Source organism: Strix aluco, chromosome 8 (assembly GCF_031877795.1).
Source record: "Strix aluco isolate bStrAlu1 chromosome 8, bStrAlu1.hap1, whole genome shotgun sequence".
In the NCBI taxonomy this organism is placed as follows: Eukaryota; Metazoa; Chordata; class Aves; order Strigiformes; family Strigidae; genus Strix; species Strix aluco.
Window position 1 is genome coordinate 3046563 of NC_133938.1, and position 23306 is coordinate 3069868.

At 42.8% G+C, this 23306-nt stretch overlaps 1 protein-coding gene across 1 annotated transcript in view; it reads right to left on the reverse strand.

The window, feature by feature from the left end:
- The window catches only part of ROR1 (receptor tyrosine kinase like orphan receptor 1), a 172368-nt gene extending 156641 nt beyond the window's left edge, over window positions 1–15727 (reverse strand). Inside the window, exon 1 of the mRNA XM_074833171.1 lies at window positions 15492–15727. Coding sequence (XP_074689272.1) covers window positions 15492–15591 — 100 coding nt within the window. The 5' untranslated portion in view covers window positions 15592–15727. The remainder of the gene's footprint in view (window positions 1–15491) is intronic.
- Between the last annotated feature and the right edge of the window lie 7579 nt (window positions 15728–23306).

A 23306-nucleotide genomic window follows, 5' to 3' on the forward strand; every position in this document is an offset into this window, starting at 1 on the left:
ACACTGTGGATGATATACCAATCATTTCCCAGATTAAAGAAAAAGCATCTGCTTATAAACACAAAACAACTGAAGAGCTGGCACTGCTGCATAACTTCACGGTATGTTATGCTTCTCTGCTGTTCATCATGTGCACGTAAGAATTGAACCATACCACATTTCTAACCCCAGATCAGGGTGTTCATTGAAAACTGTATCTGCCCTATGCTTTTGGCACATGTATAAAAAAATGCATTTAAATATATTTTTTTTAAAACAATGCATGCAAAGGATGTCATGGAGCACTCATCAGTGACTACCGTTACCCATTCATGATTTCTAAGAGCTATCCTTCCTTCCACCTACTCTTTATTAAGCAGCTCAGGCGAGCCTTGCAGCACGCTTGGAAAGTCAAGAAATTTGGAGTCTTGATGAACCAAAGGAAGTGGAAACTTTCAAATCATGGACTCTTCAACAAAGACAATTTATTACCAGCATCGGTCACGGTATGCATTTATTCTGCATTTACATTAGTGTAAGGAAGAACAGGTTTAGTCAAAGTATCTTCCTGTGACTTCAAAGTTTCAATTAAGCAAAGCATATCCCAAAATTAAAGGGATGTTAATAGAAAACATCTAAGCAGATGTTGGCTGACACAAGAAAACCCAAACAAAACCCCAGGACTTTGAATTGCCAATAGAAATTATTTGTCAGAGTAGCTCGATAGCAGAGCCCCAAAGTGCGCTCTGCTCCTCATAAAAGAGTGTGAGTGAAAATGCAGCTGCGCTCTGTATCAGATGATGCTTTCAAATACTCTTAGCATCTTTGAATAAGCCTTCTACCAAAGACAATATAAATCACAGAGTTCAGTGTACACCATTTCACATTCAAATCTCAACAAACTACAGAGTTTCATAGAGGGCAAGTTCATCATTAAAAAACACAGAACAAAAAATAACAAAAAAAACACCCTGGAAAGCAGGCACCGACACTGAATTTTCAAATCTTCAGTGTTTGTGCTCTCCAGGGGTGACCCTCCTGTATATTGCATCTTCAGACATACCAGTATCTAGACACCAGGGAGCTGGAAGCCCTAGAAAAGCCTCAGATTAAAATTGGCCCAGGACAGAACCTGTTGGTGCAGGCCAGAAAAGGGCTGCCAGAACCTCCCCTGCCAGGTGCACCCCTTTTCCAGCACATTTTCACCTGGGCTTATATCCAAAATAAACCATTGAAGTCCCAAATCCCAAACATCAAAAGATGTATGAACATAAAATATCTAAAATGTTTCCTAGTTTGGCTCAAACTAGTAAATTCTGCAGAACTCAAGCAAGGATCAAACCTTGTGCAACAGGAAAAAGACACTTTAAGCTGTCTTCTCTTTCACTTCATCTGAACAAATGTTTGATAAATTCAGGCAAAACAGACAAATCCAGAAGATTATAAAATCCTTTTTGTACATACACAGAAATCACTCTATAAAGTGATGAGAAAACTAATAAAAGCCAAAGAAGCCACAGAGGAGACTAAAACCAGGAGCTAATTTAAATGCACAGCATCAAACATTTCCTGTTTTATATCTTTATGTTCCTCCAAAATGTGAAAAGTAAGTTCATGCTCAGAGAACTCCTATTACTCTCCTTGAATTGCACATGCAATTGCTAAATATAGGCTTCGAGAACAAATATTGTCTCAAGTAGCAACGGCTTTCATCAAATACTGTAAATGCTTTCCTGATACAGAAATGGATTTAAAATTTGGAAATGAAACCGCTTATTTCAAGTCATACATTCACAGTCTGAGAAATATTTCTAGTAGAAATAAACAGTATCTTTTCATTAGGATTTGACTGAATGCTATACTATTTATTACTAGGCAAATGAGATGCCTTTTCATTTCCTACTATATATTTCTTTAAGAAAAAAGACAGGATATTATGGTTAAGGTTGGTAGAGGGCATGAGAACATATATGGAACAAGAAGTGTAACCATTTGCATTTAGCTGTTCATTTTAACCCCATTATGGTATGAAAGTCATGCAAAGGAGGTTGGATAATATTTTGTTTAGTGAAATCAAATACCCCCTGAGCAGATATTTTCCTGTATGCAAAGCATTTGCTTTCTCCCTTCCCCCAAACAGCTATGCAAGAGTAGACACTGTTTTCTCATATGGCAAGCGCTTTAAATGACAGTCGTCTTTCATCCCTGAAAGCTGAGACAGCTACACATCACAGTATGGACAGCACAGATCAAAACTATCCTCTCTCCCATGGCATTTGGTGCAGGAAGCAAAAGCAACACTATATTCTGCTTAAAGAAAAAACCCAAAGTATTCAAATTTCACACGTTCTGCAGTGAACACTTAGCATCTAGGGGAAAAGGGGCACCGGCAGAACTCCACACTATCACCATTTGTCAATTAGCTTTCCTTTGCTGCACAAACCCACGGAAGAATAACCATCTCTGTGGTACCACTGCACATCTGAACGACACCGAAGCTGATGGGAAATACTCAGGAGTTGTACCAGTGTAAGGGAGCAACGTGGCAAAACAAAACAAATCACCTCTCCCATTTCTTTAAAGCACCACGTGCACTTTAAGTCCCAATGAAGACAATGAGAAGAATTGCACTTCTCTGTTCTTCAGGGTAAGATATTCTAGGACACTCAGCACTGAAGTTGCTTTCTGTGAAAGGACTCCTCTTGTTCACTGCTAGATGAAGAGCGCCTGGAAACAAAGTGGCAAAATTATTTTCTGGGGAAAAAAATAGATTTTCTTTTTAAAAATAAGGAAAATATATCAAAGTAACTTTTCAATTTACTTTCTATGTCTAGTAGTAACAAGTACCATCATTAACAGAAATGAGTTCATGCTAACTCTTTAAAGTTGCACCTTTTAGGGCGATAACATCACACTCAAGGGGTGGGCTTGCACCGCACATCATCACTTTCACGTTGAAAGCAGCCCTATTTTACCCAGAAGTCCCAGAAAAAGCTTAGAGAGTGATTCCACTGAGGCCAAAATTAAGACAGATAAATCTTTTTTGAACAGTTAGATAATTCATTTTTTACCCCGTATTTAAATAAAACTGATATGCTAATAGCTTCAGATACCTGTATTGCTTAATGTGCTACAGTTCAGAAGAAACAGCCTGGAACTCAGGAATACTTTAGAACAAATACAAATCTAGTGCATTATTTTTAATAAAAACATTGATCATTAGAAAAAATATGTTTGTAAGGAGAAGATGCCATGGATCCAGCCTGTTATTTCTGACACAACAGTACATCCCATCACAAGTCCAGCATAGTAAGCATTCTTTTACACAGGAAATACTTCAGCTGACTGAAAGCAATTGCCTGCTAAATTTCCTAAAAGATGCATTATGTTATTCTTTAAAGGACTCCGGCAGAAAATCTGTCAGGCTCTGTTGCTCAGATTGACTATTTTAATCAGCATTACTGAATGACTGAGCCCTAGAGGATCATAACCCCTTGTAGGACCTTCAAGACAGCAAAGCAAGTAGAGATCAAAAACTACTATTTCCTTCCTGCACCTCAGTCATCTTCCCTGTAATCACCAGCCATCTCTGATGTCAGTAATTTACAGTAAAAGTACAGTAACAAATAGCAGGATAATATCACGCCTTGATACCTGATGAAATGAAAGCTAAATTAACACAATAATCCTTCAAGAACATAAGTGCCTTCTCAAGGAGCATGACACTAGCTTATACAGGCAAGGGGAGGAAAAAAAGGGTATAAAATTAGCTTCAGTGGGATAATGCAGCAAAAGCAAAAGAAAGCTGAGCCTCCATATCACCACGTATCTATCCTTTACAATATTTCAAATGATTTTACAGTTCTTTCTGACAGATACGTACATAGACACCTCTCAGCAAACTACGTTGAATATACACGCTTAATCCCCTACTTGCAACGTCGAGACAGAATTCTTCCCCTTAGGCCTTTTCAGTTATTACAATTAGTCCATGTGAAGTTACCCTTGATAATCTTGGGAGATAATAACTGGCAGGGGGAATAGTGTAACAGAACATCTGACAATTACAGGGTTTGGGTAGGGGATTTCTGTAGAGCTGACAAAAAAAAAAAAAACCAACCATACCTAATGTACAAAACTGTGCAGAACCCTACACACTGCAATTTTCCCAAACCAAAGGTAGCGATAGCACTGCTGTCCCTGCTGTGACCCTCGCGGGATGGTCTGCGACACCAAGACACCAGCTTCAGTCATATACTGACACAACAGGAAGAACAATGCTAGTTCAGACACTTGCGCTGGATTCAGTCAAAATCTTCTTGAAAAAGGGGACTGCTCTTAGAGCTACCCATGGATTTTTAAAGCTGGATGGGACCATTATACCAGAGGTACCCCTTCATAAACATAACGCAGGCCAAAAAATGCACACAGTGCTTAAGAGTTCCATATCCAGAGTCTTCAGAATGGCCTCAATGAGAGCACCAAGTAGGGCCCGTGAATGACAACAGAGCAACCTACGATGTTCAGGTTCCCCAAAATCCTTATGAAGGTCCCACATTTACAGGAGCCTCTTCCACCTGTGGCACTCACCAAGAAATTATATTACCCAACCAAGAGCCTTATGGCAAGGGAAAAGTGTGCAGGTAGTCTCTCCTTTATTGAACAAATTCACTGAAAATAAACTTCACCTGCTATGGACACTGAGAAGACCTTTTTCTCCTTCCCCCAGTACCAACTAGCAACATTCTAAATTTTCAGGACAGATCAAAGAACTTCCCCAGAACTAGCAGGACCTTCACAGATACACAGATTTTGAAACCAGAGACACAAGTGTGACCACTGCCAAATCTGGCTCCCAAAAAAAACTGTTCAGGAAGAAAGGAATGGGACAGTTAGCTTAATGCCCAACCTAATCTGTCTCACCCTGAATAGCACAACCAGCAAAATAAATCAAAAGTAAATCAGTCTGACTTTGACCTTCCCTGTAGATTTTCAGATTGAAATTAAGAGGGTTGATCACAGAGCCCCTCATATCTGGACCACATTTACTGCTATGAAAAGTAGGAGGCCAAAGATCTTAAGAGGAGTCCATATGTAACGTCAAATTTCTGCACATAAAATATTCTCAAGTTTTGTGAACCTTTTACTACTGCGCGGGGTTCACTACACAACCAGTCGTAAGAGTCAGAAACACTCATTAAGATTTAAAAGAAGATTGTGTATTTAAAAAGATATACAAATCAGAAAACCAAAATGCGAGAGCATAAATCACATCCTACAAAGAGACTCTCAAAGGAAAAATGGCAAATCAGATATCATCTTGCCCTGTATAACTGAAGAAAATCCGGAGAACATCTTCTTTTGATCCCTGATGAATTAGAATTTTGCTAACGACTAAGATTCCTCTATAGTGAGAGGATGCCTTTACAGCTTCCTCCCTTGCCTGGGCCTCTTTTTGGAGAATTTACATAGCAGTAGGGGTTAAAAGAAGCAAAAACCCTTCAACAGGTCTTTTTAGCTGGGCGTCCGAAGGCCTTCCTAAAGCTCTTTGCTGTACTAAAAATCTGGTTTATACATATGTAAAATACTACCGTTCTTAATGTCGTGAAGAACATGTGTTTTTCAATATGTAGCAACATATCATACACGGGAAAAATAAAGGGAGAGATAATGACAACATCCAACTTATGGCCCAGCAGTGGAATGACCCATAACTTACAAGAAACAGTCTAGAGTTATGGTGGTCCTCCACTCGCTCTGCTGGGGAAGGGGCTAGAATGCATTCAGTTATCCCACACCAGGTTTCAATTATTCATCTCTTACTCAACTTCAGATTTACTTACTTAAAAGGATACAATTTTAACAATAAAACTCATGGACAGTGTTAATTAAAAGCTAAATCTTGCCCTGAGCTGGACTTCCAAAGTCTATGAGAATGTTCACAGCCCATTTATTTATTCCAGCATTGTGTCAGTGATTAAATTACAGTAAATTAAAAACACAGTGACAGACCAATAGCTAAAATAAGTGAGGCTTGTTGCATCTCACTTACAAAGGTTGCCAGACTTGGGCTCTGACAAACTGCCAAGAAAAGTGAATTTAAAAGTAAGGGGCCCTCAGTTCAAAAACATCCTATCGTGAACATGAAGTGTTTCAACCTCAGAGATGCCAGCAGCCCAGCATTCCCAAGTTAATCATAACCGCTTGATGCAATACAGGGCAAAGCGACCATGCTCTCAGACCACAACTCCGGTCCACTCAGAGCTGTAAAAAGCATCAGCAACACTACTAAGTCGCCCAAGATATTAAAAGGAAATTGAAGAAAAGGCTTAAGCCTCAAGAGCATCTACCAGCTAGAAGGGGGCCAGCTTTGCGCCAGCTGGAGCTTCTGGGAGGACTTCTGACATATGGCTAATTACAGCAAATGCAATTCTCCTGACCAGCAGTAGCAGAATGCATCAAATGCCCAGACAGGGCCTGAACAAAGGAAGAACCCACTTGGAATTTCAGATTTAATCGTTGGCTGATAGCTATTTCTAAACTACCACATTTTCACTTCTAATTACCGGCTTCCCTCTTGCTGCCAGCTTCTCAGCTGTGGGATATTATTAGCCCACCAGGGTTACTCAGCTCTCAGGGGAGCTCTGTGCTTCTACTCTTCATAAAAAAGCAACGGGTGCACAAATCAAAACTGGGAACTGTTTTTTGCATTTGGAGAAGAGCTTTAAATGTAGGAAGACAAAATGATTCACGACACTAGAATAGTAAGTCAATGGTCAGAAGCAAAGATCCATCTAGCGCTATTCTGTGGCCTTTGAAAGTGTTTTATGATATAAATCCATTTCCCTGACAATCAACGGGGAATTAAATGACCTCTGGTCATTCTAGGTGAAACACACTGAAAGCAGAGCTCAGCGTGGTCCTTTCTACACTCAGCTTGTTCTGGAAAAAGAGATGTTTCCATCATGCTACAAATTTTCACTAAATTCATAGAGAGCTAAGGTATTTTTAAAAGAAAAAAAAAAAATCAAAACATATGGAATGAATAATTAACATATAAAATAAAATTAAAACCTAAAACATACAGAATCCTTGTTACTTATACAGCACATCAAATATTTCAGAGTAAACAAAACAATTACAAAGATACTTCCTTTTATTTGAAGCCAAGTTAATTTCAGAGAAGAGATGTTCAACCATGATAACTGACCTCCTACAGGAAAAACTGGGAGAGGCAAAAACTGTTGTAAACACAGTGTAGACTCCACAGCGCTCAGATACACAATAACTCTATAAAGGTATCACAGGTGAGAGTGATATCCACTGTACAATAAAAATGGTACCTCTCCATGAAGAGAAAGGCGAGGTAACAGAAGTCTTGCAAAAAGGACCTCACTTGATCAAAACCAGATCTAATCTTAGTTCTAACACTGAATTTTATTTTATTTTTTTTGTCATTTGGCCAAGCTTCTGGCTTCTCCTAGAGCCCGCTTTGTGTACGCAATCACACTTACCTTTGAGGACAGAATTACTGAAACTGAATTCAACAGAAAGAAAACAAAACCCCTCTCCAAGTTACATATTCCACAAACATTCAAAGGTATGAGTGCTGAGGTGGTGAGACAGGCTTGTACATTTTATTTGGCTGCTGCTACAAACATGACAGCATTATGACACTGCACTTCTCCTCTTCCAACCAAGTCAAAAAGTTGACTTAACCATTCACTTTGTAGCTCAGAGCAGTAATGAGCACAACCATAGATAATTTTTTCTGCAAGTGGAATGAAAACTTAAAAGCTTCATCAAATACAAGAATTGTCTGAAAACATTTAAACTCCTTTCAACTTGTAGTGAGAAAAGGTCAGGAATACACCTGCCTGACCTCATGGGGTGTACCAAGTCTGGACTAATCCTTTCTGTTTTTTTCCAGATGTCTGACTATCTCAAAGACTTCAACAATTAGCAGTTCCATAACATGTTCATATTTGCAACAAAATGTCTCTGGCAAGCTGTTTTATATTATCCAACATACCCAGTGCATAATGTTGTGTAACAAAAGCTGGTACCAAGTCTAAGAAAGAATAAAGAGAAGTGTTTACCACAACCAACAGCCTCTCCTAGGAGAACATCAAGACTCCAATGGCCTTATTGTATGTGCTTCAAACTTTTTAGGATGTCCATCAGCCCAGTCTTGTCACCATACTCCGCAATTCATTCTACCACCCCAGCACTTTTTTGTTACCCAAGAATCCTTATACATGTCAGCACCTTTACATCCCTGCTTTTAAACCAAGGCCTTCAGCAAGAACGATCCTATCATCAGACACATTCTGTTCAAAATCAGACAAAAGCTCTCTGGAAGATGGCGGAAAAGTCACTTAATTGAAAACACTTTAACACAGTAACTATGATAATAACTTTTCTATAGTGGTAGTGCTAAAGGAAATGCTTAGATGAAAACAAAACAACCTACAGCCTCTGCCTAGCACAAATCTGTCTATGTACTACTGGAAGCATTGCCATTATTTTTCAAATAATGGTAGTTACATAGTTGTAACAATTTAAAGAAACAAGGAAAAGGGGTGGTGTTACTATTAGGCCTTATTAGGGTCCACTCTTGATCTAACGAGCCCACTCAAAAGCTTGTCAGCTGAGCTAACGAAAGACAGCACTTTCCTCTACAAATGCCATTCCTGCCTTTCACCTAGATGTGGCTAGGAGACTGAAGTACAAAGACTGGTTCTTTTCGAAGTGGTATTGGCCCCACAAGAAGAGATGAAGTACCAGACATGATTTTAAAAGGGCTCTAGTAAAATTTGTCACTGCATCATCTCAAGCAGCTTCATTTCTCCTGACCAGGCTTCCAAAGGCTTTGGACTGATCTGCGCCCTATGCCCTTAATGCTGAGATTCTGAGAAGTGCTCAGCTCTCCCAAGTAAACATGAGAGCTAAAGATCCTCATGAGCTTTGAAAATAAGGCCACACAGATCATAAAATCCCTCCTTCTCCGGCATGTATTTCCAGCACCGAAGCACACAGTTTCTCTGAGTAGCCACTATGTTCTGTATTGACCAGCCACAGTGTGGACACTCTCAGGCAGCACAAGAGGACGAAATAACTATCTCTTAAGAGGAATGCTCATGCTGTGAATCTGGAAGTGCATATCCTTCCAAAGATAAGTTCTAAGGGTAAGAAAAGCATACCCTCATATAATTCCAGTCTCTGGAGGGAATGTGTGATGAGGTTATAAAGTTGCCGAACATTTTTCCTTGCTTATCTCTGATCTTTCCATTTCCCATGGCCTGCTGCTGTGCTCCGACACAGAGCTTCACTGCTCCAGCTCTTTCCCAGATCTGCATGGAGCAGATGTTCAGACCTCTGCTGCAGCAGAGCAGAGCATCTGGGAACAGGACAGGAGTATGCACAACTGACAACCCTTGGAGGAAAGGAGCAGAAGGTCACAGGAAGTCATCGTGAAGTATCGGTTTCAACATATGACCTGACCAGTTGGAAAAAAAAACCTTTTAATAAAATGCAGGCTTCCACTGGGGCCTCCACGAACTGTTTTCTCAAGAACTCATCTAGTTATGAAAATTTACCATTGCATATTGGGACGGCTAAGTCTTAATGTAAACCTAGTCCCAGATATCTGTTACTGAGTGAAAGCATGTCTTTGTACAACACAACGCAGAACAGGGCATCAGCAGCAGTTATAAAAAACATGCAACATCTGCACAAAGTTACCAGCACTTTTGCTCAAACTCTTTAGGAGGAGTGTGTCTTGTCTCAATTTTTTTAAAACTTTCCCCAACACCAAGACCAGACAAATCTCCTTTCCCTTCAACGTTCCCAAAGCACCATAAACGTGTCCAGGCTCCTTGCCTCCAACGCGACAAGAGAAACGCCCAGGTGGGTTAAGCCATGCCTAGACCAGCACTACCGAACTGGCAGGTAATTGTCCCAAATCAGCTGATGGGGACGGGCTGCCCAGACCTTGCCAACATCAGCGATACAGGATACTTCCTCCAAGAGACAATGTTTTGTTGTTCTTCAACCTCCTGTGAAGGTGGCTCTGTAGCACCTCACTGATCAAACACAACCAGAGGCTCCATGCAGCTCGCTGAAGGGATTTTGTTAAAAGAGGATATCATGTACAGTTACTCCATGGAACTCAGTAGAAGTAACAAAGCAGACTTGACCGAGGCTTTCTTCTGCTTCTGAGCCTATTTCATGCCTTCAGCGTGAACTCCAGCTAATAACTTGTTGAAATACCTTAGAAAAAGCCTAGCATTGTACACAGCACTGCTGAGACACGGTACTGGCCCCACAATTAATTTACACCGATCAGTTCCTCCTCAACGGGAGTGATGTGGCTTTCTGTTCCTGTTGGTGACCATTCTGCATTATTTTTCAGGAATCACATCTAACTAATCATCCTCCAAGTTTGTGTCCGTCCCAGCAATATGCACCAGGGATTCTTTTCACACGTCACTAGCCATTTCCTCTCATATACTGCTCTGCAGTTTTACTTGGAAACAGTGGCACTCCAATGTCTCCACTTCAGGAGGAGATCCTGGAAAGCAATCTTCCTCACTACGGGATGCTGGCATGGAAGTATGCTGAGAAGCCTGCGTTATTGCTTTCCCCTCACTAAAGGGTTCCTTTCTAAAGCTACCTCTTTTTCCCAAGCTGTCTGACTTCAGCGGAGCACCATTTTCCATATCACATTGCATCAGATTCCAAATGTACGCAAGTTCTTTTATTTTACATTATACTCCCAAGAGAACCTAAAAGAACTTTACTATTCAATAATGGTAATATTTAGAGCTTTGCATACTAGTGGTATCTATTTAAGCTGAAATTACTCCATGTTTTCACCTCAGCAAGCTTCATAGCCTTTCTATGCATTCTGTTATTTCAGCCCAATTAAGACATGACCGAGCCTCTCCTATGCCACAATCCTGGCAACGGGGGGCAGTGACTCTGCTTGTAAAGAGACAGAAGAAATTACAATTTCTTCTGTAGCACCTGACCAAATGAAATTTCACATCAAATGTAAAACTTCAGGAATTTTAGAGCGCTCTTCATTCACCATAAAGTATGTAAAACTGCAGTCACTGAACCTACAAAAGCATCCTTCAGCTAACACCAGTGTTTTGTTATTCTTTCCAAAGAATCATAGACAATAGATCTCATTTATTAATTTCACTCTTGTTTCATTTATAAATGAGCAGATTCATAGACTCTCAATATCTCCATGATTAAAATGAAAAAGAAACCAGGATAGAAGGAGCCCTACAAAGTCACTTATCTATTCAACAACTGCCCCAGGCCCAATCAACCCAAAATTTCTTTAAGCTCTGATTTAGAGAGTGGGTTCCACCACCCTCTCAGTGCTACCCTTACCACTAGAAGCTGTTTCCTACTGTGTAACCAGATTTGGATTTCACATAAGCCTTCCCTCTGCTTTCAAGTGCAGGAGAATATTGTATGACAACAGCCCCAGTTTGCTAATTTTTAAAAACAGAAACTTAGATCAAAGATAGCATCTTAACAATAAAATAGCTTCATTTGATACTCATTTAAGGGTTTCAATACATAGGATTCACCATCAAAATGACGCTGCATTATCACTGTCACGCCTCTGCAAGGCTGGGTGTGAGAGTTCCCAGCTTTGCCAGGGCCAGCCCCAATACAGGCTGCCTCGTTTCTTCTGGTTCAGGGAGCAACCTCACCTGTGAAGTACCAGCAAATACTACCTACAGCAAGATGAGGACATCACACTGAAACAGTAGATAAAACACATGACTTTGCAGCCCAAAATAACTGCAGCTTACAGTCTATCAGATTACTAAAAATTGTTTCTTAAGATACAAAACTTCAAAAACATGCACAATTGTCCAAAGATAAAATTTGCAACTGAGGATGACTGAGGTTTTTTCCAGGGCTTGGGGAAGAGGTTTACACTTTTCATTTTGTATTAGTTAACTTTCTAGATATTTCTGGCTTGCAAGACAATCACTATGTGGAAAGCAGCTGCATTTAGTTAGATTTTTTAAAAGAGTTTTCAACTCTGAGGTGCTCTTTTGAGTCTCAGAAGACTGCTGCATTTCTACATGTTTTTCCAAAGAGCAGTATCCAGTGTCACACCTCAGGGAAGCTTTTTTTCTCCCGCTCTTTGCCTACATTCAGGTATTTGTATTTAAAATCCATACATAAGCTTTAAAACACTCCCCTGCCCAATCTCATTTGCAATGCTTTAACTTGAAGTTCCAGTGTGTACATAATCAACACAGCAGTTTCAGTAGACGTTAATTATAGAAACAAAGAAATGGTGTCCTGAAGATAATTTGCTGATACTTCAAGCAACTTTTGTCAAGAAATGCGAGACTACAATCACTCTAAGTCAAACAGTGACATCTACTCTTATCCTCTTATAGGCTTAAGGCAACAAAAGCATTTTGTTTGTTTGTAAACTCATAAGTGGATACTGGCTGAAATAGCAGCCTGTTGACCTATGGATGGAACAATTAACCACCAGGGTGTTGTTACAGGGACTAATCAAGAGCTGTGGAACTTTATCTCACAAGAGGCAACTTTCAAGGAAATCAACAGTACCCCCTATAATCTAAAACATAATCTAGAGATCTGTGGTTATCTATAAGCTTTTCAAATGCTTTTATTCTATTCACGCTTCTTCCATTGTGACTCCTCATGAAGTTACATGATACAGAATAATAATAATAAAGCTGAACTGGTAATATCCATAGTCAGATACTGCAGAGAATGAACAAATATCCAGTTGGAGAGTGCCTGTTACTTATATTGACATTAACTACGGGGTTTTATTCAGAAGAGTTGGGCCAGCCCGTGAGCACCCTTGGGAAGAGCAGGCATTAAAGACAGCATGAATGTACAAAGGAAAATGCGCTTTTTGTTTTGTTTTGCTCTCTACAAGGAAAGGTCATTGACAAAAAGGAAGCAGCAGGAGACAGGGGGAAAAGTGAAGAGGAAAAGGCAAAAAAGAGCTTTTGGAAGGCAACACAGCAAACCAGTTTTGGTCACTTGACAATATCTCAACTAAACGGATGACCTGGTAATAATCCCCCCAAAAGAGATGTGACAATAGCTGCGGAGGTTCCTGGCCTCCAAGCAGATACACATCTGACTGGTCCTACTGAGCTGCATCAGCCTACTCACAGGAGGCCATTTGTGCACATCTGTATACATTTACTGGATCAGAGTGTCAAACTGGGAAGTCTCTGGAGTGGGAGTCATGCCTTCACAGATGTTTGGACCAAGCACAGCACAATGAGGCTCTGATCCTTCTGGACCTCAGGGAGCTAAAAGCCCAAACTACTCTTCAATATTTTCATTGTGTTAGACTGTCAGATCTTGGACTCCCAGCCCATGTTTTCTGGTAGTAGAAGTTAGGCTACTACCAGAGATAGACTCACTGCAGTCTTTATTTGACATGCCTGGGGGAAAAAAAAAAAAAAAAAAAAAAAAGTCTTTTACTTATTTAGTGGTCCATATTCTATCTTTTTGAAAAATGTGAGGGTAAAAGGGTAGGGATTGAAGGGTTCTGTATGGCTAGTTGGGTTCCTGATGGAGAAAAATCTATTCACCCAGCCATGGCAGTTATCTTAAAGAAATTTGTAAAACACTTTATAATAGTTTTTTGGGTTGTTTTGTGGGTTTTTTTGCTTTTATTAGAGTGTTAGATGTTCAGGTTCCCTTATTTTTCTACAAAACCTTGATCTTTAACAAGTTTGGGGGAAAATGTAGTATGTGGTTGTAACATATGCGATAGATATCTATCTATAAAAAGATAAATCAATCCCTTGATCTGCCCATGAGTCAACATTGTAAGTTTTTGCCAAAGGCATTAGTTAAAATACAGGAAATATTTCACTGTGGAAAGTAATTGTGCATAATAACTATATTAATAGTCATACATAGAGGTAAATTCATATAATGAAAGGTACTGCCCAGCAGAACTCACAGTAAATAAAAAATTGCCAGTTTTGGCCCCAACATGATCAGTTGCTTTATGTTCGTGGGGTTTTTTGATTCCTCCAGTCTCTTAGGAACCCACAAAATTTCATATTATAACCCTAAAGTTTTGAAATTATTTGAAAAACAGAAAAAAGATGGCCTGTCTTTTTTTCCCCGCTTTTATAGATACAGCTATTTGTTAAGCACATAGAGCATTCCCTGGAGACACTAGAAAACAACATTTGAAAATTTTCCCACTGAGATGTCATGGAGAATTCCCACCCTGAGCTAGAACATCATCCAGCCATTGAATCTGCACCAGAAGACTCCCGTGTCCAACAGAGTCGCACTGTGATACCTGGAAGTCATTCAAACAGATTCACTACCTGACACACAGTCCCCAGAAATGGAATCATTAGGGACACACTGAAACACAGCGAGAAATGCAGGCACAGGCATACGACAAGAGCCTTGTATCTGGTAGCTGCGACTGACTTTTTAAAGGCAGTTATCCTACAGTATCTGCAATTTGGCTTAGAGGTTTTATAACCACAGCTTTTTCAGTTCTGAACTTCTAAGTACATAAACTCATCAGCCCTATCTCTTTAGTGTTCACCTTTTCCCCTTCTTTAAATACTAAACGTGGCCATATTACCAACCAGGACTTTTCAGAAGTGGCTTGTGATTTAAGTACCCACCATAAAATACCTTCAAGGAGAGGGAGTTCATGAATATCCACCTCTTAACTGAAATTCTCATGCAGGCGTCCAAAAGCACTGCTCACTTTTTACTGACTTGGCCTCAGAAATCAGTCCTTCTTGCCCAATTCCATCTAGGTCCCTTTATGCATGTGCTACGCGTTAAACATAAATCATTTGCAAAAGGCTGAAATCAAAACCCTAATAAAACAGAAGGATCGCAAAATAAATATTACTCATTAAAAGCAAATCAAAGAGGCTTTCTGTAAGGTTATTGTTAAAAAATAAATACATTTTAAAAGCCTTCTTGAAAGACTACAGGGGCGATAGGATGGCAAAACATCCCCCAAAGCTGGAGCTAAAGGATAAGTCATCCTCGGTAACACCACCTCGGGAACCATCAACCACGTCTCAAAAGCGAGATCGCCTGGGAGCGGCTACACTTCGCCAATAACTCGGCCGAACGCTTGGAAGGGCTTTTGACGAGGCAATTAAACACAGATCGGGTATAAAACTCGTCGTTAGTTAACGGGAGGCACGCAGGGAGGGAGGGCGGGCGGGGTGGGGGGGAAGCGCCGGAGCCGCCGGGCTTCCCGGCGGGTGGAGGGGCCGCGCTCCGCTCGCCCCCACAGCCGGGGCAGGGCGCCTCAGGGCCGGCCCCGCCGCGCCGGACCCCACCACCGGCTCGGTCCCGGCCTCCCTCAGAGACGGACCCCTCCAACACCCCACCCGCCCCGGTATCACCCCCGTCCCGCCGCGGGCGAAGGGAGGCTCCCGCGGGACAAAAGCCGGGACGCGGCCCCCCGCACACCCTACCTTGCGTGGCGTCCCCCAGCTCCGCCCGGCTGCCCGCACGCAGCAGCAGGAGCAGCGGGAGCAGCACGAAGCTCCCGTCCCCGCCGCCCGGCTGCTGCATTCCTGAGCCGGCGCCGCGCTACTCCCACATCCACCGCGCAGCGGCCGGCGTCCCGGGCCGGCCCGCCGCTGCACCGCCGCCTCCTCCTGAGCCGTCCCTACGCCGCCGCCCTCAGGGCTGCGCTCTCCTCCGAGGCGGGCGGGGAAGGGAGCGCGGGCGGCCGCTGCCTCTGCCGCCCTCAGCCCCTCACTTGTCACTTTTCCGCCCGCTCCGCTCACGGACCGGCCCCGGCCCCGGCCCCGCCGCAGCCCGGCCGAGCAGCGCCCCCTACTGTCCCGCCCACGCCGCTGCCGCCTCCCCGCCCTCCCCCGGCCCGGCGGCTGCGCGCCGCAGGGGGGCGCTCGCCGCGCCTCGCCTCTCCCCGCCGGGCGCCATTTTCCCCCGCCTCAGCCGGCGCCTCTGCCCCACGAACCTTGGCGGGTGGCCGCCGCGTACCCTGCCCCGGCAGCCTGGGGCCCTACGGAGGGGAGGCGCCGGCCGCCTGTGCCCCCCATGGCTGAGCCCACCTCATGTCTCCTCTTTCAGAGCAGGTGGATTTATGAAGGCACTGGTTGGAGTTGCCTTCCGTTTCCCCTCACTGTTAACACTTTCCAAGGGTCTGCCACTCATGAGGTAAGAGCTATCTGTGGGATTATTGCACCTGGGGGGGAAAACACTTTTCCAGGCAGAGTCCAGTTTTGTTACTCGCTACCTCCACTCCTAACCTTCCCAAGTCTCTGCCCTAATCACACATGAGAGCTGAAATACCTTGTCAGCAAACTTAGCCGAGGAACCTTCTCAGCCACAAAGTAAAGGATGCCATGTCAGTAGAGAGGTGGTCACATCGCTACTTAGAGTGTCCAACTCACAACCGCAAGCACAGGTCGGCATGTACCTGCCTCACACACCAACGCTGCCCTCACAGCAGTGCCGACAGGGAATGGTCGGGAGCTACCAATGCCCACCTGAGCCACGATGGAAGCACGTAATGGCTGACAGCCACCTTCCGCCCCTGGGAAGGGCATCGGTCACTGCCCGGGCACAGCCATGGTGATGGGGAGGGCAGCTGATGGGCTTTATGTCATTTCGAGTTTATCCCACTGAGCTCAGTGGATTTAGTGCTCTACTTTTTAGAGCATTTCCATTGAAACAAAGCAAAGAAACTGAGAACTAGCAGTGTGGAAAAGTGATTATTTCTCAACTGTTGTTCATATGTGGGTTGACAGTCAAGAGCTTCTAATTTTCCCCTCACATTTCAGATTTACTGGGTATCTCCTACTTCTCCTGTGAGGAATTCAGAAGTCCAGTTTGCATCTTAAGGAATCATTTTCAACTCTGCCGTAGGGAAATCAATACTTAATATAGATTTCTTCTAATGTAGCTTTTATTCAAAAAAAAGTCACCCTACCTAAAAAGGAGTCAGGTATAATTGCTACCTGAGATCACAAGAGCCAAGAGCAGCCTCGTAGTCCTGCTCTCGTTCCCCCATTCTCCCGCACATCTCACCCCAGGCTGGGGACTGTCCCCACACACTTGTGGCCTCAGCACCAGGGCTCAATCAGCCATGATGTACCTACAGCCAAACCGCAACAAGTTTTTCCCTCTCACTGGTGACAGGAAGCTGAGCTTAGTGGGCAGGAGGGTTTACAGTTCCCTCCTGTCGACACTAAGTACCGGTTCACCATACGTTATACCACAGCTGTAACTGTGGTCAGGCAGATTCAATAGTGGATAACACTGTTTTGCTGAAGGACACTGCCAAAGCTGGTTGAAGCTACTAGGAGTGATAACTACTTTCCATTCAGGAGAATGATCACATTCCTGGGATGCTTAGATTACATCTGGGATTTCAAAAGTCAGCAACTGTTTACTAAAAGGTTCATAAGCAGAGTGGAAACAAGGACAAGATTAAAGGAATTTCCTCCTCACTTCCTGCTAGATCAGATCCCACACCTCTTAGGCTTGCTTTCTGCCATATGACTCTTGTATTTCTTGTCAGACGTTAACAGAGTTTCAAGAGGAGGAACAAACCAAGATAAGCATCTGGCTGTGTGTTAGGGAAAGAGGTTGAGGTCTGAAACCACCTTCTCCTCACATATTCAAACACGCACATATTCCTCCTCAGACCAAGGAGGACAATGACAAGAGATGATCTACTTCCTAGTGAAAACTGCCCGATATATAAATATGGATTAGATGGAAGAGGCAAGCCAAGCTCGATACTGCCAGAGCTGTTATAGGAGCTGGGTGTGACACACAGAAGGGACTGTCTGCTGCTGGGACCTGGGTGCCAATGTTTGCAGCATGGCAGGCTTTAATTTCTGCAGTATTAGCCAAAGTAGCTCCTTGTTTGAGGTGCAGGACTTTTTGCCACCTTGCTCCAATACGCCTTAGGATGCTGTTTCACAGCTGGCTGAAGGCAGCTGTGCTGCCACCTCCCCCAATCATGCATTTCCAATATGTTCTTTGTGCCAGTTGCACAGCCACACACAACCTGCCCTTTCAGCAGCAGCATTTACTTAGGCCAGCTTAAGCTGACCAGGAAGCCAAGCCCCTCCATACCAGCCAGAGCTGATTCAAATCAAGGTTAGGAAGGACCCACACCATTGGCTTCTCCAGGCAGCTGTGTGGTCTCCCCAGTCCTGCACATTGTTTCTGACACAAAGAACCAGGAGCTTGAGATGGTTCAAGAGCTAAACTGACAGATAGTTACCTCTTCAGAGAGCAGATGTCTCTACCAATTTAGGTCCTTTTTCCTGGAGCACAGCAAATTCTCTTTGGTCCTTAAGGGACAGGGAGTCGAAGGGGTGCCACAGCCAGCAGAACAGGGGCCTCACAAGCCACAGCTTGCCCCACTACCCCCAACCCAGGTGAACAAGGCAGGCCCAGGTCCAACCAAGAGTCTAAATCATCAGCCAAGTTCATGGTGGTGAGGCAGGTCTGAAATCAAGCTGAGAAATCAGCTACAGGTCAGGGTCCATTCCAGCCATGGCCACTGGGACACAGCCAAGCGATCACCAGGCGGGTCCGTGGTGATAAGACAGGTCTGAGGTCAAGCAGGGCAGTCAGTCCATGCACACATCAGGGACCAGACCAGCAGGGTCCATAGCCAGGCCCAGGGATGCTGGAGTTACAGCCTGCTAATCCTCCAACATAGCACAGACAGGAGCTGATGGGGGAGACCAGAGCTGAGCTTAAATAGAGCCTCTGGGCAAGGGTAGGGTGGGGTTGGAGGCCTCAGATGAGGCTGGTCAGTCATTAAGAGCTATGAGTGCCCTCAAGGTCCTGACACTTATCATCTAGATACAGGAATACTAGAGCTAATGCCAGTGAGAAGGTCAAGCCATGCAGCTGGGATAGGGTTTCTGCAGCACCAGCCCAGGCTTGCCTGCCCTGACTCTCTAAGGTGACATTTCAAGTTACTTCTAAACCTATCTAACAGCAAGCTGCCTGCGATAAAAAAATCTCTTTTGTTTCCTGTATGTTCATCTGGGGAAGTCTGTTCAGTCAACTGGTCTTGTGGAAAACTGACCCTCTGATGAGCAAAAAGAAGAGCAATGTTCCTCCAGATCAGCCAGCTGGGTCAGCTCCCCCCCACAGCTGCTGGGGTGTCAGATCCAGCAAATGCGAGTGGGACCCTTGTTCAGGGGTGGGGAAGGAGCAGCTGAACCACTGCTTTTGGCAGTAACCTGCCGTTGGACTTGTTTAGCTGCAAGGCAAAAGTGTTTCCTTAATCTGTTTGTTGTGTAATGAAGATGTCAGTGAGGTCCAGATACCTCTGAGCCAGGCAGGGGTAAGCCATGGTGGGTGCCTGAAGATACAAAATAATTCTACAGCGGATGGGGAAACTAAATGCAGACTCCCCAAGTCTTCAGTTAGCTTCTAATCATTAGATACATGCAGTGTGAATGGATAAATCATTTATAATTAAAAAACAAACCACTTATTTTTAGCTGCAAATCTACCAAAGTGCATGCAATTAGCAAATATAAATCACTTCCTGGCTTGAAGACTGTTCAGCACAGCACATAAATGAAAGTTAAAACACACGTTTTGGGAATACATGGTACATCTGCTCTCAATCTGCAGCATTTTGAAATCAATACAAATATTCTCCCTACTTTTCCTTTAACATGCTGCAGTCTGTCATACCACAGTGGAAGAACTAAAAATATATTAAACAAAGGAACTAGAGTGGACACAGCCCTAAACACCATAAAATTAATAGCACAGAGTATTCATAACAATCTGATGGCAACAAGTAGTTGAGGTAAGGATAAGCACAGGCTTGGGAGGGCAAATTAGAGAGAGTTTCTCCTACGTGGTCTGCAGGATGGATGTAATGCACAGATAAAGCTTCCCAAGGTGACTCTGGGGAGAAGAATCAAACTGTTTGATGCATGTCTACATATTTTAAAACAACGAAAGGCTTGTAGTCAATATCTTTGTGGAATTAGTTCCCTCAGGGAAAATGTATTACACACAAAACTTTTTTCTTCTTTTTTTTAAATGAAAAGATAGCAAAGAAGCTGACTGTCTGGGAATGATTTGTAAGTACAATAAACCTCACAAGAGGATGATAAGCAAAATATTGTAAGAGAATAGTGTCAGAAGTACAGCAAAATAAAACAGGAACGTTACACGTTTGTAGTTACTGACAACGTGCGTTCTTAAGTATCATGTCACATTGTAAAAGAATTGTTTTCCTTTCCATCTTTCACTAATCCTCCTATTAATCTATACCAGATTTTTTTCCTTCACCCATTTGAGGCTATATCAATCACCCTTTGCCCATTTGAAATGCAACTAGAATTACACCAGTGTGTTAAGGCTTCCAGGGTGGAACCTGGAGATGAGGTGAGAACTGTCTGTGGATTCCTAGAATCAGTGCATCCGTGGAAAGACCACATGTAAATCTGATTTCACCGCTGATTTATAAATGCTGACATAACATGGAAAACACCAGTTGCTGGTACTTTTTTAAGATGGGAGATTTACATATATCTTACCCTGTCAATTCTTTAGAATATGAATTCTGTCTAACTTACAGGAAGACATTGTCTCACTTGATGCATCCTTCATTTTCTAGCTGAGTTTTCAGGAGCAAGTGCAGTACAAATAGTAACATATTTCTTTAAAAGGAATGGAAGATACGAGTGTAAATTTTTCTGAACTCTCAAAAAAACCCCCAGCCGCTCTATAGAGAACAGGCATGTAAAAGAAAGACATATATCTTGCTAGGTGATTTTTTCCAGCAAGTTAGATTTCTTATAAAAGTGTGTTGCAGACAGTTTAAGAAATACAGATAGTGGCCAACACGCACATGAAAAATTTTACTTTATATGATCATGTAGCAAAAGCTTTCCCTTTTGTTCATAATTGCATGAGAAAATGGTTGATAAACCTGGTGACCATGACCACTGGTGATCACTATTAAGCAATTAAGGCTGGTTTCAGTATTTGTGTTTTCAGCAGGAGTGAGAAAAGACATCAGAGACAGGGAGGTGATGGATTGCGCTCAAGGTGCTGTTTTAGTTAAGAGTTAAATCCAGTGCTGGTCCTTGTCAGGGTGTTTCCTGACATGCCTCTCACTGCCTGAATCAGGCAGGTCAGCCACAGAGCTCGTGGAGTAGCTCGAGGTACATCTGTAGGTGGTGGGATATGCATCCCCCACCACGGGCCTCTTTTTATTTTGAAGGCAACAGGTTAGGCCGATGAGTAGGTGCGTTTGTGCCAGTCTTTGCAACAGCTCTGTCTCCTTCTCATGCTGAAATATTTTCTCTGCCTTAAGAGGAAAGCAAAGGACTCACTAGCCGTAGGGAACGGTGGAAGAGAGCATTGTCGGGGGTCAGAGGACAGGATGTAGCCCTGGGGAAGGACGGAGGGAGTATCAGGGGGTGCAGTACAATCTTGTTCAGTCTGTGATCTGGGAGTACTTTGAAAATTGGCAGGAGACTATGGAAAAGATAAAAGGAAAAGCCTTGAAATAGACCACAATTCTTTCCCTTTCATATGTGTATTACACTGGAATTTTATATATATAGCAGAAGGACTCTGTTCTTTATATCCTTGAATTACATACCTCCATAACATGTTAATGTTACCCTTCTGGAAAAATGAGGGTGATAGAATGGGACACAAACACCAGCAACTACTTAATAACATATGCAAATATTGGCATGCTTATTATGCATTATTTTTGTGTTTGTTATTACTTTATTTTTGTAACTGTGTGTTGGCACCCCAGCATTTCATTAAATGTGATGCCCATTGTGCTGGGCACTTTCAAAGTGTTCATTTAACAACCAGGTGTGGTTCAGAGCAGGACAGTCAATGGGAGAAGCGTGTAACAGCGATGCTTCCAGTCACACAGGCTGCTTATTTACATTTCAGGTGCTGAGCTTTGTAGTTATCCCTCGGGAGGAAAGAGTTGCAATTGTTTTATCTCTGACTTTCTCATTAGCCCCAGAAGTGAGTCTTGAAAAGAAGGCAGTGGATATACAGCTTGGTTCAGGCATGACCAGGTTGTACCTTTGCAAGATATCTCAGGTAATTTCAGGTGAAACTCCTCGTTAACTTCAAAAAGGCCACAATTCCTCTTAAGAGAGTTCATTTGCTTTTTCTGAAAGGAATCAATTAACCCAATCCTCAAAAAATCTGATTCAGGGAGGAGGTTATTAAGGCAGTAGTTTGGAAAACTGAACTGATGGTACACTCAACTGTCTCAATCCATAACTTCCCACCATTTGCAGGTAGCCCCAGACCAACCTGTAGTACATAGTCCTGCCGGGAAGGGCTGCGGCAGTCATCAGCGTGAACAAGGGAGATTTTACCACCTTCCTAAACAATATCATCTTTGTTGCCAGGCATGCAAAGCAGTAAAATACTTCAGGCATTAGAGGAAGAAGAACGTCACAATTTTTGCAGGAGAAAAACAGATCGCAGAATACTTAGTTTGACAGGTTAATAAGAAGGCCTGTACATTTGCCTTTACAATTTATTTACTTGTAAGTCTACACAGGGATTTTGTTAGGGATTTGGCATCTTAAACAGGTTTTTATTCCAACAACATTTCAATTCACCTTAAGACTTTCAATTAAGACAAACTGAACTAGAGATCCATCGGTGGAATTTGCATGGAAGTTAGCGGGGGGTTGGCAAAGCCATGATAGCAGGTTTTAGGTATCAGGTTTATAGACTTGTATCATACTATCTAACATCTCGTATTTTCCACTCATTTTGCATGTAAAACTTTTATTGATATCAGCGTGAGTTTAGCACGCCACTAAAATGGAGACTATGCCCCTAGGACACAAAATGATGTAAGGTACCCCGTTTAGTTATAACAATTTGGCTGCACTAAATCTTGATGTTGAATGTTTGGTTTAGTTCCCCCATAAACTTCGTCTGCTGGATTTATATATTTTGGCTCCTTTTATTTTGACTCTGGTGGCTAAATTTGCAGTGGGCTTAAGTGAATGCAATTCCACTCACACCAGCAGCAAATCTGCAGCACAGTGGGTATTTCTTGTTATATAAATACAGGGCCTCATCTGGCAAGATGCTGAGTGGAGTAACTTGGTCGGGTTTCTGTGAGATCCGAGAGTGCTCAGCACCTCGAGGGAGAAATTCCAGACCTTGCAGCAACTGAACCTCCACACAGCGTGTCTGTGGTCATTTTCTATAGCCCTTTGTCCGAATCGGAGTACACAATGCCTTTTCTTATCATCTTTTTA